Raw genomic sequence first — 20491 nt, forward strand, 5'->3', positions numbered from 1 at the left:
CGGCGCATCTCGCCAAGAAAGCAGCTGCATAGCTTGGTCAACTCGTACTCTCTCAGATGATCCCAGTACAAGCTATCGGGCTCTCCGTCGGCACCACGTTGGTATATGGCTTGGTCAGGGGCATCTCCTCTCGGTCGGGCTTCCGGGAAAGACGGATAGGCGCACGCCTTCCACAGGGGTGCTGCCGACACGCATTCCCAGTCTACCACGCCTGTGAGGCCGCCGTCTTGGTCGACAAGGATATTGTGCTGAGACAGGTCGTCGTGGGGCAGCACGGAGAACTCGGAGTTTAAGCCCCAGCACGGGAAGAAGTTGCGGATGGACGACTTGAGCCTGGCGGTGGGTGATACCCAGGAGGGAATATATTTGGCAAAATATAAAAAAAAAACATACAACACCGAGGATTCCCCAGTGGTCACCCACCTGAGTACTAGTTCGGCCCTCACTGGTTTGACTAGGGGAGAGCGGACGGGATCCCGTATATTCCAGTGGATATGGTCGTATGTGCTCGCTTTTGAACCTGCCTGAGATTTTATCCTGCTTGGTGGCCTGCCAGTCCCGATTCCTGCAAGTGTCCCCAGCGTCCTCTGTGCATCCTCCACTGCATCGTCGTCTCTCGTCGAACCATCTCCGCTTCCGTATTTTGCGAGGGCGGAGCGGCAGTCATGCTCGTCAAGCGACAAGTGAGCGAATATCCATTCTACGCTCGACGGGAAGGGGTCCCGAGGAACGCCCTGCCGTATATGGTCCCCCCAGAAGAACGGCATGGATACGATCCGCTGGAAGGCTGGTGGCTCCTCGCCCTGGAGCGGGGATGATGACACGTCCGGGTAGATGTTCCCGATGCCGCGTAGCTGGTTACCGTACACGTCGGCGTAGTGAGCCGCAATCTTCTTGACCAGGCGCTCCTTTGCTGAGAAGTCCATCTCCACCCAGGAGATTGAGAGGGTCTTCCCGGGGAGCTTTTCTATGAGAATCCATTCGAACCCGACCGGATTAGCTCGAGTTGCGCTGTGTGCGATCGTCGCTACCTGGCTCAGCGTCTTGTGCCTCGGGTCGACAGGCAGGGCATGCGCAGGACGAGAGCCTGGTTGTCGTCGCGATGTCGTAGACCTTGTTGAAGGCTCCTGCGTAAGGAATGATATGACGGTTTTCTGGCCTGGCAGCAGCGACTCGATCGTGTGCCGGATGGAATCGATGTCGGGGTCGACGGCCCATCGAGGCTCGAGGGAGAAAGGGGTTTGAACCCACTCCAAACCCGCCAGTTCAGCCCCTGGAGCGGGATCCTCGCAGAAGAGAGAGACGATATGGCCTCGTAGAAGTGAGAGGAGATATGGCCCACAACAAGGCGAAGTGATAGTAGGCACGTTGAAGATTACAGATCCTGAGCCCTAAAGAGCTGCAATACTAGTGTTGTAGCCGCCTGTTGAAGATGGATCTTTGGCAGGGATTCAGGAAAAAAATGCACGTGGAGGATATCCCTAGGCGGAGAGTGGAGCAGGGGTGTGGCCTGGTGGCTCTTCACTCCTAGGCTACGAGTATTTTACTCGGACGACCCTTTTTCCTGCACGTCAATACCGGCGATAAATACTCGAGCTGCAACCGTCATCCAGTCGTCAGCCATAGCATCCCCCTCTAGTTGATTCACTCCTCGATGTCGATAACCGATGCCGCCAACAACGTGTAGTCACCTTCCGGGGCGAGAATCAGGTCCGGTCGCAGGACACTACTTCGGGCAGCTCGGTGTCAGTCCAGCGCATCGAGCTTGCCGACGGCCTGCCACACCAACTTATTGCCCAGTGTTAGTTAGGGACCTCCACCATCCTGGGATCGTCGAGGAGCGTGGAGAGGAGCATCCCCTGGAGGCGTCTTGATCGATGGGAACTGTGTTCAGTGCTATATCTTGTGACACGAAGTGCTGATTCTTGCGTGAGTTGTGAGACAGGTTTCGCAATCATCCAAAAATGCTTAGGCTATAGAAGGCTCGGTACTTAGCAGTGATGCGGCTATGACATTTGCTACGGCCGCGACAGGAGAACGCGGTACAATATTCATCCCAGGACAGTTTCCGGAAATAGCTGGTCAAGTCTCCGCCCAGACACAAACGACAAAGGCCTCGTTGAGCTACACAGTTTTGCGACGGATGATATGTATATCTAGGAAAGAAGGCTTTGCCTGACACTCCGCCAAAGTCGTCCAGACAAACTAGAGCACGGCCACCGAGCCCTGGCCCTCGAGCTTCCAGTCGGGGAACGCCGGAGCCTTGCTTTCCAGAGCACCAGAGCAGCTCTGGACGATGTTGTTGGAGCCGTTGTCGTAAGCGGACGCTAGCACCGCGTCCCAGGCGACTTGGCCGGGGGTCTCCTTGTAAATCACAAAGTCGAACCCGTAGCATTCCTGGGCATTGACGAACAGAATTCGGAAGGAGATGACGTCGCCGGCCCTGGCTACGAAGGCTCGGTAGACGTAGCGGCCCGTGGTCAGCCGGGCGTTGTCCGAGCTTCAGTTCCCCTTGGCCTCGTCCTCGAACTAGCCCTGTAGCATCTCGTTGGCGCGGTTGAAGTAGACGTGGTAGGTCGCGTCCCGGTCCGCGAGGATGTAGCCGCGCGCCTGCAGGACCGCGTAAGTGTGGTGCGAGCCCGCGGTCTGGGCCTCGCCGTTGACGTATGCCGGGGTGTTGACGCACTCCTCCTGACCCCTGCCGATCGACAGGCGCTTGCCCCAGCCGGTACTGAAGGGGGTCAGGCCCTTGATGTTGTCGGGACTAAAGTTGCCCCAGTGCGCATAGGCGCTATATTTGTGTTGCTTTTATGTCAGCCTTCAACCTTTCGTGCGCAATCTTTTTGTCGGAAGGAAAGGGAGTGGAGGTTTACTGACGGGACTTTTCCGGAGCCTGAGCCCTCCTCCAGCGCGTAGTAGGCCCACTGGACGCCCTTCAGGTCGACGGCGGCGGCGGACCGACGGGGGTCGTCGGGGTAGTGACCGTGATGGTGGTGGAGGTGTAGCCCCAGCAGGAGCAGGCGCTGGCGTACGAGGCCATGTTGGCGTTGCACTGCTTGATGTACGATGGCACCGTCTGCCCCTTGACGGTGACGGGGTCGCGCTTCATCTTGCGGTTGTACACCACGTTCTGCGGCGTGGCGGTGCTGTGGTTTGTGGAGCATCTACGGTCAGTGAAGGGCTCTGGGCCTCTCGGGGGACGAGGCTATCCGCCAGTCGTTGGGATCTAGGTGCTTACGGGGTGGCGTAGACAGTGGCCGTTATGAAGTTGGCGCAGTCTGTCTTGCGGACCTCGAGCAGAGGCAGCTTCCCCTCACGGGTGCCCGTCACGTCGCGGGCGCAGTTGTTGGCATTGCAGGCAGTGGCCTTGGCGTTCGTGTTCGCCAGGACGGTGGGGATGGCGGCGAAGACGCCGAGGGTGAGGACGAGAGCCTGCATATTCACACGGGATATCTTGGGACCTTGGAGGAGTCTTTTCGCTCAACTGGGTCAAGTGCAGGAAAGGTAGTGCCTATGATGCCTCGGAGCTCGGTGCTGGTGGCTGGAGATCTCGAGGGTTTCGGATGGTGGTTGAGAGTCTGGACATACTGGCGTCTTATACCTAGCATGCCCAGTGAGCATCTACCATATCTTCTCAAGTCCAGGAAAGCCACCTCAGTCACGTATTGACTTGTGGATTCCATCGGTTCTTGGCTTGAGGCTGTCGTGGGCAAGTATTTGGCTGAAAAAGGTGCTGCGCTTGGCGTTGAGGTTCGCAAGGCCAGAAGCTCGTTGGTCTCGCACTCGAAGGCATGCTAAGGTCTAGACTCAACAATGTCGGGTTTCGCCCTTTATTGGACGTCATCCGAGATCTGGCCCGGCAATCGACAGCCGGATTCCGCTGGGTGGCTTTGCACGCGCGGCTTCGAGACCCTGGGGCGGAAAGAAGATCCCTTTGTTCGCGGCTCGGGACCGAAATTTGTGCATATGCCAGTGGCAGATTTTCACCGCCCAGAATTCTTCGAGTTCAGGAACCGGGGCATTCCAACGCAATAGAGATCCATTGTTACCTGAAAAGTCTTGGGAACTCGCACCTCGACCAACCATGGCTACGAGGATGAGACGCTACAAAACCAGGCCCGGGGCGAAAATGGCTTGGTTTTGTGGTTCAGAGTGGTGGAAAGGACCGAATCTCTTGCAGTTGCAAATCTAGATCTCTTTGAGGGGGGCGGCCATATCAGCTGTGGCAAAATCTCCTTCAGTTGGAGAAACAGTACCATCCACTGAAGCAAGATTGGGATGAGAAGCTGGAGCAGAGCATCCAGAAGCTGTAGGAAAAGTACCTCGAGCAGGATGTACTGCAGCTTGAGCCAGTGGAATTCCTGGAGCGGCTGAGGCAGATGGGATGGCAGATACTGGTGGAGCACGCACAGGAGGAGCGGGACTACCGAGAGCGCCGAGCGATGTCCCAGCAGAACACGGCCAATATGGGCGCGCGCCCAACCACATAAGTCAACTTTTGGGTGACATCGCCCCAGGAGCTTGAACGGGATGCCAATGTTCGAATAAACTGGGAAGCGCTGGCTGTAAGAGAAAAACATGCCCGCACCAGATGCTCTGCATTTGCCTCCGGCTGTAACGAGATTTAGGCGGTGGTTTAACAGTCAATTTTGGCAATGACTTACAAATGGAAACAAAGTGTAAGCCAAAGGAGGGCAAAAGGTATGAACTGCTGGTTGTACAGCATTCCATTTACAAGATGGTTGAGATTAGCAGCGATGTCTGGAGCTTGGGGCAGTGCCGGCTGGCCTGATGAACCGCCATGAAGCCTCACCCATTCCCTGCCGATGTGAAAATGCCTCGACCCAGCCCTCATGCCAACAAATGCAAATCCTCAGCCTCGACTTTATATCGTCGGGTGAAAATGCCTCCATGGAAGCCCAACGTCAAATGTAAGGGGGAAAAGAATGCGCAGGCATACAGTGAACTGGGTGGGCGGGAAAACGAGGGAACCCATGATACTACCATGTCCAATTTAAGGTCCCACGGCGCGCTGACTCCTTCCTCTGGCGCTTGGCGCCGCGGCCCCAAGGAGGGTCATCGCCGGAGCTGGTGTCTCACAACGTAGAGCCACCGACCGCGTTCAATGCCTCATTTGCCGTAACAAATGGGTTAAGTGCTGGTCGATACGAGTTTTCACTAAATCCCAATGGGCCGAAGGGTTATTCATATTTTGGACGGCTACCGCTGCAGCTGCCCTCGTTGCCCAAAAAAGTGCGGTGGTGCCAAAGATTTGGCCAAGGCAAATGTACAAACATTTTATATCTAGGGTTTATTTTAGTTTAAACATTCATCTTTCGGTTTTAGTATGCACCCATATCTGTAACCATTCAATGTTTTACCCAAAATCCCATTTGCATTTGCAATTCCGCCTTCGAAGCCAACATAGCACTTGCAGTGCCAAATATTAACCCTACAAAGGCAATCACACATTACAACCAGGACACTACATAATTGCACTTTAGCAATTCGAATGCAGGCGATTTTAAATCAACGTATTAAATATCTATTGTTACATTTATGTTTGCTTCCTTTGCCCAAGATCTTTTTTTTTTTAAAAAAAAGCAAAAAACCAACGCCTTCCGTGCTGATTTATGAAGCGTGCTATTTTGACAAAAGAAGGTCGCCTCGGCCAACCGCTATTTAAGCAAAGGCAGGATTCCGCAAAGCGCCAGCTGCCACCAACCAAGTTCCGGGCGATAGCTGGTTTAGAGCCTGGGCTCGGCCTTGACGTGGGCGCCGTGGAAGCCGATACCAACCGGGAAATCCAGCTCGGCCCTGCCGACCTCGACCATGGTCTTGGCGTCGAGGCACACGAGGTAGCTCGTGCCCTTGTGGCCGTTGAGGACCACACTCAGAAGGCAGCCGTCGTCCTCCTCGGGCTCCGCGTCGGCGGCACCGGCGACGGCGGGGTCGGCATCGGACGCCGACGAGGACGACGACGAGGACGAAGAGGAGGAGGAGGAGGACGACGACGAGCTGGACTGCTGCGTCGCGGGCCCTCCCGCCACCGGCTTCACCAGAGGGGGCGCGCCGCGGGGCCGGGGCAGGAAGATGGGCTCTCCGGGGGTGTGGCCGTGCGGGTTTTCCCAGAAGGTGGCGCCGGGGCGGCCGGCGTACTCGGCCTCCATGTCGGTCTTGACGAGGGCGTCGATGATGGTGTTGAGGCCGCGCGTGGCCTGAGACCAGACGTAGCGGTGCGGCCTGGTGGCCTTTGCCGGGTTGATGACGGGCAGCTCGCCGACCCTGGGGCTTGGCACCCGGAGGACCCTGCCGCCCGCCATGCCGGGCCAGGCCGGGTCTAGGCGCGACTTGACGTCCAGGCCCTGGTGGCTCTCCCTAGAGGGCCAGATGCAGGGCGTGGTTATCGCGACGCCGGCCTGGTTGGTGCCGGGGCCCGAGGCCGGGATGGAGAAGGTGTAGCGGCTCAGGGTGGGCTGCGAGTTTGCGCGCCGCTCCGGGTCGCGCCAGAAGGCGTCGCCGGCGCCGTCGCGGTTGAGGATGACGTCAAAGTACAGGCCGTCCAGGATGTCGCGGCTGTCGTAGTTGATCATGTCGCAGGTGACGTGCCATATCGCATCGTCCTTGCTCGCGGTACCAGCATCTCCCGCAGACTTGGCAGCGTCGTGCTCCTCCGTCTCGCGGCCCTTGGGCTCTGCCGGGGTGCTCTCCTGCTGTCCGCCGGAGCGGCTCGCGTCGTAGTCCTCCCACGCGTTGATGGTGTGGAAGAAGAACATGGCCGGGGTCTCTCGGACGGCGATGACGCCGCGCCTCGCAGCGGTGCGGTCGATAAAGATCCACTTGGTGGTCTGGCTGGGGTCGAAGGGCACGAGCGACTCGACGACGTTGCCGTACACCATCATGGCGGCGCCCTTGTAGCCCATCTGGGCGACCGGCAGGCAGAGGATGACGTGGCGCTCGGTGAGGAAGAACGAGTGCATGTAGGTGGGGCCAAGGGACCGGTGGGCGAACCTGGCCATGATCTCGGTGGTGCCGCTAGCCGCATCGATGCGGAAGATGCGGTACTATATCGGCCGTCCAGTGTCAGAGACAACGGTCGTTCCTTCTGGCCATGTGCGTACCAGGACAATTTCCAAAGATATGGGGTATCAGGGCGAGCTGCACTTACTGTTGGGTTCGGGCCAACTTCCAGGTTGTAGTTGTAGATGTCGCCAGTGACCGGGTCGCGAGCCGCATGTGCGCAGGAGAAGGGACCTGCGAGCTCTGGATGAAGCTGCTTCTGGGTGGAGATGCCCACCCGCTCCATCGTCGTCTTGTCAACCAGACTGATGCTACTGGTATCGGTGAGCATCCAAATGGTGTTGGACTGGTGGCCAGAAGTCGCCGGCTCGCCGGGGTTGGGGTCGCTGCTGTTGGCCTGGACGAGGTTGTCCTCCCTCTCCAGTTGTACCGGTGGCTGCGTCACTACGGTGACGGCGATGTTCTCGAGGCCACGGCTGACCTGAGACGTGCGACCGAACCTTGCCCTCTTGAAAGTCGACATGACCTTGCCAAAAAGGCCGACGCAAGGATCCGACCTTTGGGCGAACGAGAACAGGCGATCGTCCCCGTTGCTCTTGATCCAGTTGACGAGGTCGTCCGACTGGCGGCGGGACGTGTACACGACCCGGGTCTTCTGGCTTTGCTGGTTCTGGCTGTCGCCATCTTGGGGCTCGTTGGGACCTGGTGCTGGGAACGCGGGGATGATGTCGAACCGGTGAGCATGTCCCAGTCCATCAAACCAGTGCGAGATCTTGAGGGTGCCGTTTGGCGTGTCCCGGATCTCCGAGTCTCCAGGGCCGGTGCGAAACAGTGACCCCGCGGCCCAGGCGGGGATCTCTCCCGAGACCTTCAGCTCGATCGGACCGCGCTCCTCCTTCAGACCGATGAGCTGTAGAAGCAGATGAGTGCAGGTGGTCAGCTCGTGATTTGTGCGAGATGGAAAAGGAAGACAATGCTTACGCCAGGCGCGTTCGGCCAGTCGTCGAAAGAGACGCTCTCGTGGTCTCGCATTGCGAACTTGTCGATCGCGTTGCCGACATGGTTCTTCAGCTGCTGTTGGGTGCCTGACATTTTGAGATGACGATGCTATTAGGTCTAGGGAAGTGTTTGGGAGAGGAAGATGATATAAGTAGTGCGAGAGGCTGATATGACTATCTTTGTCTTTCACTGCACGCTGTCTTGGATTGGGAGAGGATAGGTGGTGCTGCGGAAGAAATAGCCGCACTGAAGGGTAGTGTCTGAGGTATTGTCTCGGGAGGAATATGAGTTGTGTGTATTCATATGGAGAGGGTGTAGTGTGACCTGAAGGTGAATCCGGTCAACGAGCTTCAATTTTTTTTCCGCCAACACGATCAGCTCGATGAGTTGACAGTGCCTCTCTGTGAGGTGCTAGGTAGCATTGCCAGGCAAGCTTCATTCAATGAATATATGGGTGGTTCACGCCCTGTAGCGGGCTGGAGAGTGGGAGTTCAGCGGGTGGGGGAAGGCGCGACTGACCCCAAAAGTCAGACCGCAGTTCTAAAGTACATGGGCTACTGGGCAGACACCTGGTGCTTGGAGTCGGTGACAAAAGATGCATATGGCACAAGGTCTGATATATATCCTCAACGCTGTCCTCGGAAAGGGAAACAACGACCGCTCGGTCATGCGGGGAGACAGGCCAGGACGAGGATCCGGGAAAGCTACGAGGCAGCTGCAGAGAGCCGGTTGGTTGGCTTGAGTGCAGCAGACAGGCTCGCAGGCAGTGCGTCTCGTTTATTCCCCATCGGGTACACAGTAGCACGCGAGATGGGCCAGTCCCCAGGGATTTTGCACGTCCTCGCGGGGCGCTTTCCATCTTGGCGACACCCCTCCGAACTTGGCGCATCCGTCTTTGTCCATGGTAAGCGAGGAGGCGTTGGCGCCAACGATCAGGCCACCGCATGCAGCCTAGCCCCGGGAAGGCAAACTTGGGTGGGTTGTTTCAGGAACCGGGCCTCCAAAATTGGTGGGCCTGCTCTTTCCCAGCTGGCAGCCAGTCATGATCTGCTCAGCCTCTGCTGTCCATCGGATTAGGGCAGCGAAGATGGTTAGCTGGTACTTATAAAAGAGGCTTTAAGAGCCGGGAGACACAAAATTCGTCATGCTACGAAATTGCTTAGCGGCTTGCTTAGGCCAAACATCTGGACCTTCCCAATCCGGAAGTGTGGCAGGTGCTAAATTGACTACGTCCGAGACAAGCTTTCCAACCCGCAAATGACGGGACTTATTCCCAACCGGCAAACGAACAGCTCTGGCTCCCGTCTTGTAACATCAAAACGCCCGCCTAGTCACTTTTCCAGAGCACAGTCACGCAGCCTGTGAGTGTATTGCAAATGGACAGCCACCTGAGTCGGTCTGACTAGCGCTTGTTGAGTCTTTCTCACTGGAGCGGCAAACAAGAGGAAGGCATTTCAAGGTGACTGTGGATCTTGCCATGGCGTCTCCACGCAACCAAAAACTAGGCCAGCGTTTGGCCTACCGACATTTTTGCCACTGATCGTCACGCACCAAGCATGGGAAACGGAGCTCTCAACGCGCGTGGAGACTTAGCGTGTGGCGGATGCGCCGTGGCGGAAGCGACGCTGCGGGAGGCGTAAGAAGCAAGCAGGAACGACGGAGAGCTCAAATCCAGCCTTTTCCCGCCCTCCTCCAGAACAGGGAGCATGTCGAGCATCGACAAAACACCAACACCAGCAGCGCCGGCGGTAGCAGCAGCCATGGCGGCCCGCATCCGAGTTGCTATCATCGGCCTTTCGCCGTCGGCTAAGGGCTCTTGGGCCGAAGAGTCGCACCTGGCCTACCTCCTCTCGCCCCTGGGTCGCTCCCACTACGACGTCGTGGCCCTGCTGAACTCGACCGTCGAGGACGGCGCGGCCACGGTCGAGCGCTTCGGATTCGACGCGGCCACCGTCAAGACCTACGCCGACCCGGCCGCGCTGGCCGCCGACCCCAACGTCGACCTGGTCGTCTGCTGCACCACGGCGCGCGCCCACGCGGCCGCCGTCGGGCCCTCGCTGCGCGCCGGCAAGGCCGCCTACGTCGAGTGGCCTGTCGCGGGCAGCCTGGCGGCGGCGCTCGAGCTAGCCGACGACGTCGAGTGCGGCCGCAACGCCCTGCCGCCCGTCGGCGCGGGCATCGAAAGCCCTAGTAGCACCACCGACGGCTACCACCACTATCACAGCGGCGCCAGCAGCAACAGCAGCAATGACGGCAACGGGCCGGACCGCCACCACCACCTACACCTCCTTCCCGCGCAGGCGAGAGGCGGGAAGCGGCTCGGGGCCGAGAGCAGCATGATAGGCCTGCAGGGCCGCCTGAGCCCCGTGGTGCTCAAGATCAGCGACCTGCTCGACTCGGGCCGCGTCGGGCGCGTGCTGAGCAGCGACGTGCGCGCCTTCGGGTCCATGGGCGCGCGCGACTCGGTCCCGCGCTCGCTGGCGCACAGCGCCGACCGCGCCGACGGCCGCAGCCCCATCACCGAGGTCATGGCCCATGTGCTCGACTACGTCCATGAGGTCCTGGGCGAGTTCGAGCGTGGCACCGTCCGCTGCCGCATGCAGCTGCAACGGTCCACGATGCGTCTGCTTGGGAAAGCCGGCGACGGCGGGGAGGGGGTTTCTGCCGAGATGGAGTCGGACGTGCCGGACCTTGTTGTCCTGCATGGTCAGCTGGCTGCGGGGCGGCAGCAGCAGAGCGGCGGGTGGTGCTCGTCGCCCGACGGACGGGGCGGCGGCAGCGTCGTGGTCGAGGACGGGGCCACGCTGTCCATAATGTACCGGTCCGGCCCGCCCTTCAAGGGCGAGCCGGCCTTCGTGTGGACCATCAACTGCGAGCGCGGCGAGATCCTGGTGACGAGCCCCCAGGGGCCCTACCTGCACTCGGACTCGTACGCGGCCGCGGGACTGGACGCGCCCGACGAGCAGGGCCGCAGGTGGCTGCGGCCCGAGACCATCACGATCCGGGTGCACGACCATGTGCGGGACGAGGTCGTAAACGTGCACTGGGACTGGGAGGACTGGCAGAGGCAGCTGCCCGTGCGCGCGCGCATCGTGGCCCGCCTGTACGAGCGCTTCTGGAGGCGCTGGACACAGTGCCTGAAGGAGGGCGAGGCGGCAGGGCAAGGCGGCGGCGGTGGCGGCCGGGGCATCATGTTCGAGGACGACGACTGGCCGCGGATCGAGGACGGCGTGAGAAGGATGAGGCAGCTGGACGAGCTCTTCAGGCAGTACGACAAAGCAAGGACCCAGCTAGCTAGCTGAGTTGGATTAGTGATGATTGATGCATGTCCTACGAAAAAGGCTATAATAACGCGACCAGGCAGCACGCAGCAAGCAGCAAGCAACAGACAGACGGCTTGTCACACCTTTGTAACAAACAGATATACCTCCCTAGCTACCGTACCCTCCTTAGGCAGACCCTCAGGCAGACCCTCAAGCAGCCGCAACGGGAAGCGTCCCCTCGGTCGTCCTGAACGCCTCCTCCATCAGCGACAGGCCCAGCTCCAGCTCCTCCTCGGTGATGGTGATGGGCGGCGCGATCCTGAAGGCGCCGCCGAACGAGGCCATGGTGGCCAGGTTGGCCGACACGCCCAGCTCGAACATGCGCGCCGACAGCCTGTCGGCGAGCTCCACGGCCGGCCTTTTCGTGTCGCGCCCGTCCACGATCTCCACCCCGGCCATCAGGCCCCTGCCGCGCACGTCGCCGATGCAAGCATACCGCGCCCGCAAGGCCCGCAGCGCCTCCTGCAGGCGGACACCGAAGCGGGCCGAACGCTCGACGAGCCCGTCGCGCTGCACGAGCTGCAGCACCTTGAGCCCGACGGCGGCGGGGAGCGGGTCGTTGACGTGGGTGGTGTAGAAGAGGAAGCCCCTGTCCTTGGCGGCCGCGGCGATGGCGTCGCCGGTCGCGACGGCGCTGAGCGGCAGGCCGTTGCCGAGCGTCTTGCTCAGCGTCAAGATGTCAGGCACGACGCCGCCGTTGGACGGGTGCTGGAAGGCAAACATGTCGCCGGCGCGCCCCAGCGCCGTCTGGGCCTCGTCCAAGATCAGCAGCATGCCGCGCCGCTCGCAGTGCCGCTTCATGGCGGCCAGATAGCCGTCGGGCAGTACGTGCATCCCGCCCGACGACAGGATGGGCTCCAGTATCACGGCCGCCAGCGAGCCCGCCGAGGCCGCGTCCACCATGGACCAGCCGTAGTCCAGTTCCGTCTCCCAGTCGTAGGACCCGTCGGGCTTGCGGAAGATGGACCGGTACGCGTTTGGCGCCGGGAGGACAAAGTTTCCTGGGACCTGTCGGCGCGCGTTTCCATGTGGTTAGTTAGTCTCTTATGCCGCCGATCGATCGCTGGTCCCTAATGAAGAAGAAGACGAAAAAGAAAAAAAAGAACGCACCATCGGGCCGTAGCCCTTGCGGCCAGAGTGGTACTGCGCGCCCACGGCCTGCCCCGTCATGCCGTGCCAGCTGGCGCTGAGGCCCACAATCTCCCACTTGCCCGTCACGACCTTTGCCAGCTTGATGGCGGCCTCGTTGCTCTCGCCGCCCGTGCTCAGGAACATGGACCGGCCCAGGCCCGGCGGCAGCAGCCTCTTGAGCTCGGCCGCCAGCTGTATGACGGGCGGGCTGACCATGCCGCTGAACAGGTGGTCGAGGTGGAGGGCGTGCTGCCGGACCACCTCGACGACCTCGGGGTTGCCGTGCCCGACCAGGCACGACATCTGGCCCGACGTCCAGTCCAGGATCCGCCGCCCGCTCGCCGTGTAGAGGAAGACGCCCGACGCGCGCGTGATGATCTCGGCGTTGAAGGCCGTGCCGTAGCCTAGTAGCGACGAGTCGGCCGCCTGCTGCAGCGCCGCGGCGTCGACGCCCTCATAGGGTCCGGTGGTGGCGGCCATGGTTGGGGGGTGTTGTTAAGGCAAGAAGAGACTAGGAGACTTGGGGGTGGTTCACTTCACAACATCTCTAGGGCACCCGACACGTGTGAGTGACTACGTGGTGTTTATATGGCTAATCTGATAAACACCTTTTCGTCAGCCCTCGGGAACAGACACGAGGCAATCGCCATGGGCCGAGCTTGGCAGCCGTTGGATAGAGGGTCCGCTTATCGGCTTGGGAGGTGCGACCGTAGGAAAAGATAGGTACCTAGCTAGCTCCCAACCCGTTCCCTCGACCGAAGCGACTGAGGAATATCACCAGTCGTCAACCAGCTGGAATTGCGACGCTTCGGGAAACCACGTGCTTGTAATGCATGTTGTAAGTGTAAGCTAGTAGCTCTATGATGTCTATCCGTGCGCATGGCCGAGTAGCCACAAGCCATTTGATTGCAAGGTTGAAGTCTATTGGAAGTCTTCAGGGCCCAGCCAGCAAGGCAGCGTTTCCCGTCGGGGTGGGGTAGCAGTGCGGGGGCGGGTCGCCAAGAGGGTTCGGTTCAACCCACAGCATCAGCACCAGTACCAGATGGCCAAGACATGCGCGTTCCTACTAGTTCAGGACAGTCCCATCGCTATTGAACATGTCCCACAGGTCGGCCCATGGATAGCCTATGGGATCGACTGCGTTGTAGGACCCGAGGTTCTGGGGCGTGAACACGTATGGCCCCGCGCCGCCTCCCGGGAGCATGATGCCCGGGTCCTGCTGCAGCGAGGCGGCCGACAGGGGCAGGACGCCGGCGGAGTGTGGGAGGCCAAGAGGTAGGACACCCACCCCGACGCCACCACAGTTGACCGACGGCGCGGCCGGGGAAGAAGGGCTGTACGGCTGAGTGCCCGCCTGGCTGTTGTTGCTGTTGTTGTGGTTGTGGCACGCGTCGATCACCTTTGTCACCGACTCCTCCGTTTGCGCCAGGCAGATGTCCCCAAGCTCCCAGCCGCTCTTGTCTCTTGCCTCGAGGAGCCTCACACGTAACCGCTCAAGGCTTGACCGGCACGAGTCCGAGACGCCAGCATCCGTGGACTCGATGGCGCATCTTAGCAGGAGGAAGGTGACGGACGAAAGGTGGTAGGCAGTATCTGCAGCACGTCCATTGGTGTTAGGATGGCGACCAGCAAGGCAGAGACATGCAGGTTCAGGGGCTGTAACATACACGACGACCACCACTCGGCCAGATTTTGCTCCGTCAGTGAGCAGATAAAGTCTACGACCGATTCAGCCGTCTTCCGGAGCTTGGACAGATGATGGCTCCTCTCCTCCGAGTCCGGCGGGTTGTTCGATCTCGATACCTCCTGTCAAAAAAGCTCGCGTATTAGCTCGAGTCACAACCTGGAGGGGGCGTTCCTCACTCACGCGGAGGTTGATGCGGCAGAGCAACATCTTCATGGCGAGAAATCCCAGACGTAAACTACTGGACCCTGACACGGGTGCTTTGCTACCTCTGTTCCGGCCGTGTTCCCTGAGATAGTCGGGCAGGTTAGACTCCCACTCCTCGAGGTCACTCTCGAGATCTCTGCGTTTCCGGGAAGTGTTGCTGGCCGGGGACCTGCGCAGGTCGTGCAGCAGTGGCAACATGTCGCCTAGGATCTCGGTTAGTTTGCACAGTGCGATAAAGCAATGTGCAGCCTGGTCCCGCTCGAGCGTCGATTCCAGCTCGGGTGTCGCGAGAGTGGCGCGGGTTGGAAGCGGGACGTCGTACTGGCTCTGGCCGATGCAGGGAGGCACTCCGTAGGCGAAGCTAGACCACCTGTCATGGATCAGAGTCCCCCACCAGAGCCGGATGCGCAACTGCTTGTCGTAGTCGGCCAGGTCCCAGCGCTCCGGGTCGCGGTTGAGGCCGAGCAGATGCGCCATGGCCACGACGCGGCCGTTGAGCATGGTGTTGTACGTGGCCGAGGTGGTAGGCCGGCCCGAGAGGTCCAGGACGCCCGTGTAGACGGTGGACAGGCTCGCGGCGTGAAAGTCCTCCTGCAATGCGGAAACGGCCTGCTTGAGGGTGTACATGACGTCGGGCCTCGGGTGTTTCCGCAGAACCGGCGACGTGTCCCAGAAGATGAGCGACGAGGCGTAGACCCAGCATAACAGGGTGGGCGCGAGCAAGTGCATCGTCCGCGTCTTTCTCGCCTTGATGAAAGCGCTCTCGTCCAGGATCGGGAAGGCGGGGTGTGTTTTACGAAAGTAACTGGTGGCCGGGTCGGTCAGTGTGTATATAAAAAATCAGGAAGCAGCGCACAGGGAGGTGTCTCGCATACACGTCGATCAACTCAGCCGTAAAGGGTCCCAGGATCTGCTCTATGATCTCCAGCTGGGCCATGCCGGGGACGCGGTGCATCCTGAAGCCGGCGCGGTACCTGGGCACGCTCAGCGACACGACGGGGTTGCCCGGGTCCCTCGAGACCAGGTTGAACAGCCGCTTCCTCGCACCGGCAGCATCGGGCGTGCCGGCCGCCACGGCCGAGGCCTGGCTCTGGACCGAGATGTACTGCTCGATCACGTGCAGGTCCTCGGCCGACTCGGGGCCGACGATGGCGAAGGCCTCGGAGTCGTGCGGGGCCTCCTCGGTCTCGCGGACGGCGTTGCGATGGCGATACGAGGCCCTGTCGCCGCTGCCGCCGCCGCCGCTGCCACCGGGGCACTCATCGTCCGAGGCGGCGCGGCTAGGCGGCGAAACGCGGACACGGGACGGCCTGTCGGCGGAGCCGGTGGTGGTGCGGCGGCGCTTGGGCGCAGGGGGGCTGCGGCTTCTCCGTCGGGCAGGGTCATTCCGGCGGCTGCCAGCGCTGGCGGCCGAGGAGGAGGCGTTCAGCTCGGCGGCGGCCCCAGCGCCAGGGCGGCGGCTGCACTCGGCACTGTGGAGCCGGCACAGCAGGCAGGGCTTGTCTTTGATGTCGACGGTGCAGCGCAGCTTGCGCACCCTACAGCGCTCGCAGGCGGGCACCTTGTGCGAGCGGTACGGGCGCACGGGCACTGCGGCCGCGGCATCGTGGCTCTCGTTGCTGGGTTCCTCGGGCGGCGTCGATGACGAGCTCTCGTTCATTTCGGACGCGGCGCCTGTTCAGCAGTGGCGGCGGCCTGGCGTGGATGTTGCCAATCGCAGCGTTGAAGGGATTGCGTCTTGCTCCGATGTCGCTGTTTTCCGTCGGGTAGGGGAAGCGGGGGGATTGGTCTGTGTTTTCGTGGGGTCCACTTGAGATTACCAGTTCCCACTGTGTGGCCAGATCACATTGATAACTCAATTACATGAGAGGTGTCATGACATTCGTGTCCATTTTATGGAGGTTACATAACTACAAACCCAGCAAACAAACAGAAGCAAGTCTCATAACAACCATCAAGCGTGCGTGTGTATACCCATACATGAAAATCCACCCCCCAAGCCCACCTTAGGCGTTGACAGCCGTCTCCCTGGCCACCTCGACGGGCGCCACAGGCTGGGTCGAAACAGGCACGGGACGCGAGACCTGGACAGGGTCGTCGGCGCCGTCCTCCTTCATGCCGCCCAGGATCATGCTCTTGGGGGCCATGGCCTGCCACAGCTCCGGGTCGGTAAAGGCCTTGAACTTCTCGTCGTGCCACTGGCCGGCCGTGACGTAGCGGCCCTCGCTGTCGACGAACATGGCGTCGTCCTCGGCGCGCAGGAAGTAGGCGATGGAGTAGCGGTGCTCCTCCCGGTCGAAGCCCGGCACCACGCGGTGGATGCACGACTGGAACTTCATGCCGCTCGCGAACCGCAGGCTGTCGCCCACGTGCACGAAGGCGCAGCCCGGCTTGGGCCGCACGAAGCCCATCTCGCGCGCGCCGCACGTGCCCGGCGGCCGCACCTGCAGGCCCCACTGGTCGCTGAAGAGGAGCGTCAGGGAGCTGATGTCGGTGTGCTTCTGGTGCCCGATCTTGTTGTCACCCGCGAGCTGCACCTGGGGGAGGTAGTGCATCATGGAAAGCTGGATTGGGTTTTGCACGTCAGCATCACAAACCGTATCATGAGAGAGTGACGAAAGAAGCCGCATTGGGAGGCCGACGTACGGTGGTGGTCGAGGGGCGCTCGTTGCGGTGCGAGTTCTCGAACCGAGAAGCCCCGGTCAGGTTCATGCCCGTCGACAGAGCCGACAGGATCACCTTGGTGACGGTGTTGCAGCTACCAATGTTGTTCTCCAGGATTCTCATGTCGTCACTGTTCTTGACGGGCGACGGGATCTTGGGGCTGTCCCTCTGGATCTCGTCCCGCGAGACCTTGAGCATCTCGTAGCCATCCTTGGCGCCAGGCACAACACCGGTGCGGCTACCCACAGGCTCGTAGCTGCAGCGATTGGAAAGGGTGTTCGTTAGCGGATGCGGACGAGGTGTTTGCCGACTAAGAAGCAGTACATACCCCAGGTGGGACGAGATCAGACCAAACTCGTTCTTCTTCTCAAGCGGGGCATCAAAGAAGCGCTTCATGAGACTCTGCAGGTCCTGCTTGTCGGCCAGCATCCTGCGGCCGTCGATGCCTTGGAGGTCGAGGTAAAAGTAGCCCTCCTCAAGGCAGGCCTTGGTGAGCTTCTCCACCTCCTCGGGGTCCTGGGAGAGGATGGCGCCGTAGTTGACGGTTGCCATCTCCCAGACGGGCACCTGCTTGCCCTGCCACTCCACAGTCTGCGGGGGCTCCAGCTGGACGACCATTGTGGCGGTTGTGGATGAGTGGCCTGGCTTTACGGGGGGCCTTGGTTTGTGAGAGGATGGCAGCTTGAGATGGAGGCTAGCAAAATGTGAAAGAGAGATGGCACAGAGATGAGGGATGGAAGGGGAGGAGGATCGATAGTGCACTAGATAAATAGGTAGGTAGTAACGCAAAGATCGGCCACCTACCTACTACCATGCTCCCGAGTGTCCCCGGCTGTGCTCGGAGCCCATTGCCCGGTCTGGAAGCTAATAGTCATCATCTTGGCCCATCCCCGCCTACCCATAAGGCATCCCGATGACGGGCAACAGCGCCACGGAAGCCGTTCCGCAAAACGAAACACCACCCCTCACTATATCCCGAAGGTCCCCCTCTGCCCCTCTTTTTTGCCAAGCCACATGTCAAGTCCCGCGTCGAGGGACGCGCAGGTTGGCGTATTCTTCCAAAGTGGCCCCATCCTGCCACCAAGACTCCAATCACGAATAGCGGGCGGGCCGAGCCAGGGCCACCACGGCAGTTTAGGTTTTGCCCATACAAAAGCTGCCAGCGCGACGATAAGTTGGCCTGAATGCGACGACGATCTCTCGGCACCTGCCAGCCCAGGAGGCCAAACCACGGACGGGTATCCTCCACCCCCTCTCTCGATTTCCAAGGCGGTAGTGGCATCTCCCTTGGTATTTACCACCTGCCTGGCTGGTAATTACTGACTGGCATAATACACTAAGCGCAAAACACCGGGCACCTGAGCACGATGCTCTGCCGAGACTCGTCCCCCACGAACGCGGGGCTCTCAAACGCCGAGCACAGGGCATGCCGGGCCAGGCCCTCCGATTCGTCTGAGTCGAAGTACTTGATAAGGAAGACTTCCAGCGGGGGCATGGCACCCTTGTAGTACGATGGGCCGGGCTGCCATCGGTCATGTTGGCCGCCACCAGGCCCGAGTCGGGCACCGAGCTGCAGTCGGCCACGGCGATGTAGTCCCCCCTTCACAACCCGGATCGGCTGCCACGCGTTGACGATCTGGCAGCGCCGCCCCGGTGAAGCCACCAGGCGGCCGGTCGGGTCGCCAGGCTCATGGTCCCGGAGCTCATCGCGTAGGCGCAGCTCGGCGCCCGCCCAAGACCGGTCGACGTGCGCGCTCGTCAAATACCTGAGGAGTTACCCGCACTCGCGATAGGGGGTGGCACTGATGGCCTGCCCCTCTGTAACGTCCTTCTCTCCGCTCTCGTGGCGGCAATACTAGAAATAATAGCGGTCCAGCGTGTACTGTTTCTCGCCGCCCCTGACGGCGATGATGACGAAGGGGTGCGGGCGTTTGTCACTGATGGAGCCCTGTCGATGAAGATGGGGGTGGGCCTGGAGCCGCCGCCGGGGTTGTCCCAACAGTTGAGCGTCGTTGACATGTCGAGTCTTGTAATAGAAGTGCTCTCGTGTGGGGCTCATGTTGGCGGCGCTGGATGCTGCGCCAGCTGCACCTCACTAACCCGCATGATCGAAGAAGAGTCCAGTCTGTGCTAACGCCAGTCGGATCGGATGCGTTGGCGCCTCGTGCTTGAGGAAGGCGAGGTGCAAGGTTACTAAACCGCCGGTCCCGGTGTCTTGGCTGGCTGCTACGAGCTGCGTTGTACACAGCAACTGCCGGAAACGGTAGGTGGCCTCGGCGAGCTCTGCCCGACCGGTTAATATGTGTCCAGTGGCGTTTAGTGTTTGGTGGTGTGCAGCAGTTCGAGGCAGCTTGCAGCTTGATTACAGCTTCGTTGCAGCTCGCCCCCGCCTCGACTGCAAGCCGCTCAAATCAGGATACAAGACCGACGGCGTGGGTCGCATTGCATTGGAGAATGAGGGGCAAACCTGCCGCCACCCTGGCAGTCTGTTATCCAACACTTGGCGAACCCCCACGCGGGCTGCGCTCAAGCTGTGCTCAAGCTTGCACCAGGGAAGAGCTATTCAGGTGCCTCAGTATCTGTCTAGAGCAGATTCTCGGCCCGAAACAGATGGAGGAGGTTGACGAGGGCTTCATTCTCGTCTCCAAGGGCGGCGGAGGTCCCGACGATGCCCCGGACGAGTACCTCGATGACATTGACGAGTTCGTCGGGAGCCTGGCGGGTTCACTCTGGCCGTTGAACATTTTCATCCACGCAAACCCGGAGCTTGCCTTTGAAGAATTCAAAGCCCACGATGCCCTGACCAAGTTCATGCGTAAGCAGAGGGGTTGGCACGTCACCCCATCCGCGTATGGCCTCAAGACGGCATGGACGGCAGTCTACGACAGCGGGCGGAAAGGGCCTGTTGTTTCCTTCAACGTTGAAATGGGTACGTCCACGGCGCCCAAGGTGTGCAAGGTTACATACCCATACCCGGTCTAAACAAACACAGATGCCCTCCCCAAGATCGGGCACGCCTGCGGCCACAACCTCATCGCCACGGCGTCGGTGGCGGCGGGCCTCGCCACCGCCCAGATGATGCGCGAGCACCGCCTGCCCGGCAAGGTGCTCGTCATCGGCACGCCCGGCGAGGAGGGCGGCGGCGGCGGCAAGATCAAGCTCCTGGAGCGCGGCGCCTACCGCGGCGTCGACGTCTCGCTCATCTCGCACCCGGGCGTCGCCAACAACAGCCCGCTGGTCCGCACCACGGCCTACCTGCGCCTCGAGGCCGCCTACGCGGGGCGGGCCGCCCACGCCGCCAACTCCCCCTGGCTGGGCGTCAACGCGCTCGACGCGCTCGTCGTCGCCTATGGCGCCGTGTCGGCCCTGCGCCAGCAGACGCGCCCGGACGACGTGGTCGGCCTGCAGATCGTCGACGGCGGCGGCGCGCCAAACGTCATCCACGCCCGCGCCGCCGGCCTCG

General features: G+C 60.8%; 8 protein-coding genes and 1 non-coding gene across 9 annotated transcripts in view; 2 read left to right on the top strand and 7 right to left on the bottom strand.

Annotated features, from left to right (window-relative positions):
* Positions 1-386: 386 nt before the first annotated feature.
* GGTG_20281 lies at positions 387-502 on the bottom strand. Its single transcript, XR_653013.1, has one exon. It is a non-coding gene; the product is annotated as a 5S ribosomal RNA (ribosomal RNA).
* Positions 503-1937: 1435 nt separating this feature from the next.
* Positions 1938-3920, bottom strand: GGTG_09769 (hypothetical protein). Its single transcript, XM_009227628.1, has 4 exons — positions 3239-3920; positions 2963-3146; positions 2878-2933; positions 1938-2791 (listed from the first exon to the last, which is right to left on the bottom strand). Exons 1-4 carry the CDS (start codon positions 3436-3438, stop codon positions 2530-2532), a joined length of 702 nt encoding a protein of 233 aa, XP_009225892.1. The 5' UTR covers positions 3439-3920; the 3' UTR covers positions 1938-2529.
* Positions 3921-5623: 1703 nt separating this feature from the next.
* On the bottom strand, positions 5624-8394 carry GGTG_09770 (hypothetical protein). Its single transcript, XM_009227629.1, has 3 exons — positions 8002-8394; positions 7169-7930; positions 5624-7064 (listed from the first exon to the last, which is right to left on the bottom strand). Exons 1-3 carry the CDS (start codon positions 8110-8112, stop codon positions 5748-5750), a joined length of 2190 nt encoding a protein of 729 aa, XP_009225893.1. The 5' UTR covers positions 8113-8394; the 3' UTR covers positions 5624-5747.
* A 972-nt stretch (positions 8395-9366) lies between these two features.
* Positions 9367-12096, top strand: GGTG_09771 (NAD-binding Rossmann fold oxidoreductase). The gene has a single exon (XM_009227630.1). It carries the CDS (start codon positions 9726-9728, stop codon positions 11319-11321), a length of 1596 nt encoding a protein of 531 aa, XP_009225894.1. The 5' UTR covers positions 9367-9725; the 3' UTR covers positions 11322-12096.
* GGTG_09772 (2,2-dialkylglycine decarboxylase) lies at positions 11493-12953 on the bottom strand (the record flags this gene model as incomplete). Its single annotated transcript, XM_009227631.1, has 2 exons — positions 11493-12350; positions 12453-12953. 2 exons carry the CDS (start codon positions 12951-12953, stop codon positions 11493-11495), a joined length of 1359 nt encoding a protein of 452 aa, XP_009225895.1.
* A 586-nt stretch (positions 12954-13539) lies between these two features.
* On the bottom strand, positions 13540-16024 carry GGTG_09773 (hypothetical protein; the record flags this gene model as incomplete). The annotated part of the gene is made up of 4 exons (XM_009227632.1): positions 13540-14066; positions 14141-14279; positions 14341-15169; positions 15240-16024. The coding sequence occupies 4 exons, from the start codon at positions 16022-16024 to the stop codon at positions 13540-13542; spliced, it is 2280 nt and encodes a 759-aa protein (XP_009225896.1).
* Positions 16025-16235: 211 nt separating this feature from the next.
* On the bottom strand, positions 16236-18016 carry GGTG_09774 (hypothetical protein). Its single transcript, XM_009227633.1, has 3 exons — positions 17357-18016; positions 17011-17284; positions 16236-16928 (listed from the first exon to the last, which is right to left on the bottom strand). The coding sequence occupies exons 1-3, from the start codon at positions 17644-17646 to the stop codon at positions 16371-16373; spliced, it is 1122 nt and encodes a 373-aa protein (XP_009225897.1). The 5' UTR covers positions 17647-18016; the 3' UTR covers positions 16236-16370.
* Positions 18017-18364: 348 nt separating this feature from the next.
* On the bottom strand, positions 18365-19087 carry GGTG_09775 (hypothetical protein; the record flags this gene model as incomplete). The annotated part of the gene is made up of 2 exons (XM_009227634.1): positions 18365-18794; positions 18912-19087. 2 exons carry the CDS (start codon positions 19085-19087, stop codon positions 18365-18367), a joined length of 606 nt encoding a protein of 201 aa, XP_009225898.1.
* A 551-nt stretch (positions 19088-19638) lies between these two features.
* Positions 19639-20491, top strand: part of GGTG_09776 (peptidase M20 domain containing 2) — a gene marked incomplete at both ends in the record, with an annotated part of 2074 nt that continues 1221 nt past the window's right edge. The window contains 2 exons of the mRNA XM_009227635.1: positions 19639-19957; positions 20021-20463. Coding sequence (XP_009225899.1) covers positions 19639-19957; positions 20021-20463 — 762 coding nt within the window. The remainder of the gene's footprint in view (positions 19958-20020; positions 20464-20491) is intronic.

The sequence above is a fragment of the Gaeumannomyces tritici genome (genome assembly GCF_000145635.1).
Source record: "Gaeumannomyces tritici R3-111a-1 unplaced genomic scaffold supercont2.5, whole genome shotgun sequence".
NCBI lineage: Eukaryota > Fungi > Ascomycota > Sordariomycetes > Magnaporthales > Magnaporthaceae > Gaeumannomyces > Gaeumannomyces tritici.

Coding starts and splice junctions, on each gene's coding strand:
- GGTG_09770 (XM_009227629.1), bottom strand. CDS start 8,112: ATGTCAGGCACCCAACAGCAGCTGAAGAACCATGTCGGCAACGCGATC. Junction 7,931..8,001: donor ACTGGCCGAACGCGCCTGGC/GTAAGCATTGTC, acceptor CTGCTTCTACAG/CTCATCGGTCTGAAGGAGGA. Junction 7,065..7,168: donor AAGTTGGCCCGAACCCAACA/GTAAGTGCAGCT, acceptor CGGCCGATATAG/TACCGCATCTTCCGCATCGA.
- GGTG_09771 (XM_009227630.1), top strand. CDS start 9,726: ATGTCGAGCATCGACAAAACACCAACACCAGCAGCGCCGGCGGTAGCA.
- GGTG_09774 (XM_009227633.1), bottom strand. CDS start 17,646: ATGGTCGTCCAGCTGGAGCCCCCGCAGACTGTGGAGTGGCAGGGCAAG. Junction 17,285..17,356: donor CTGATCTCGTCCCACCTGGG/GTATGTACTGCT, acceptor CAATCGCTGCAG/CTACGAGCCTGTGGGTAGCC. Junction 16,929..17,010: donor AGCGCCCCTCGACCACCACC/GTACGTCGGCCT, acceptor AACCCAATCCAG/CTTTCCATGATGCACTACCT.
- GGTG_09769 (XM_009227628.1), bottom strand. CDS start 3,438: ATGCAGGCTCTCGTCCTCACCCTCGGCGTCTTCGCCGCCATCCCCACC. Junction 3,147..3,238: donor GCCACTGTCTACGCCACCCC/GTAAGCACCTAG, acceptor CACAAACCACAG/CACCGCCACGCCGCAGAACG. Junction 2,934..2,962: donor TCACTACCCCGACGACCCCC/GTCGGTCCGCCG, acceptor GTCGACCTGAAG/GGCGTCCAGTGGGCCTACTA.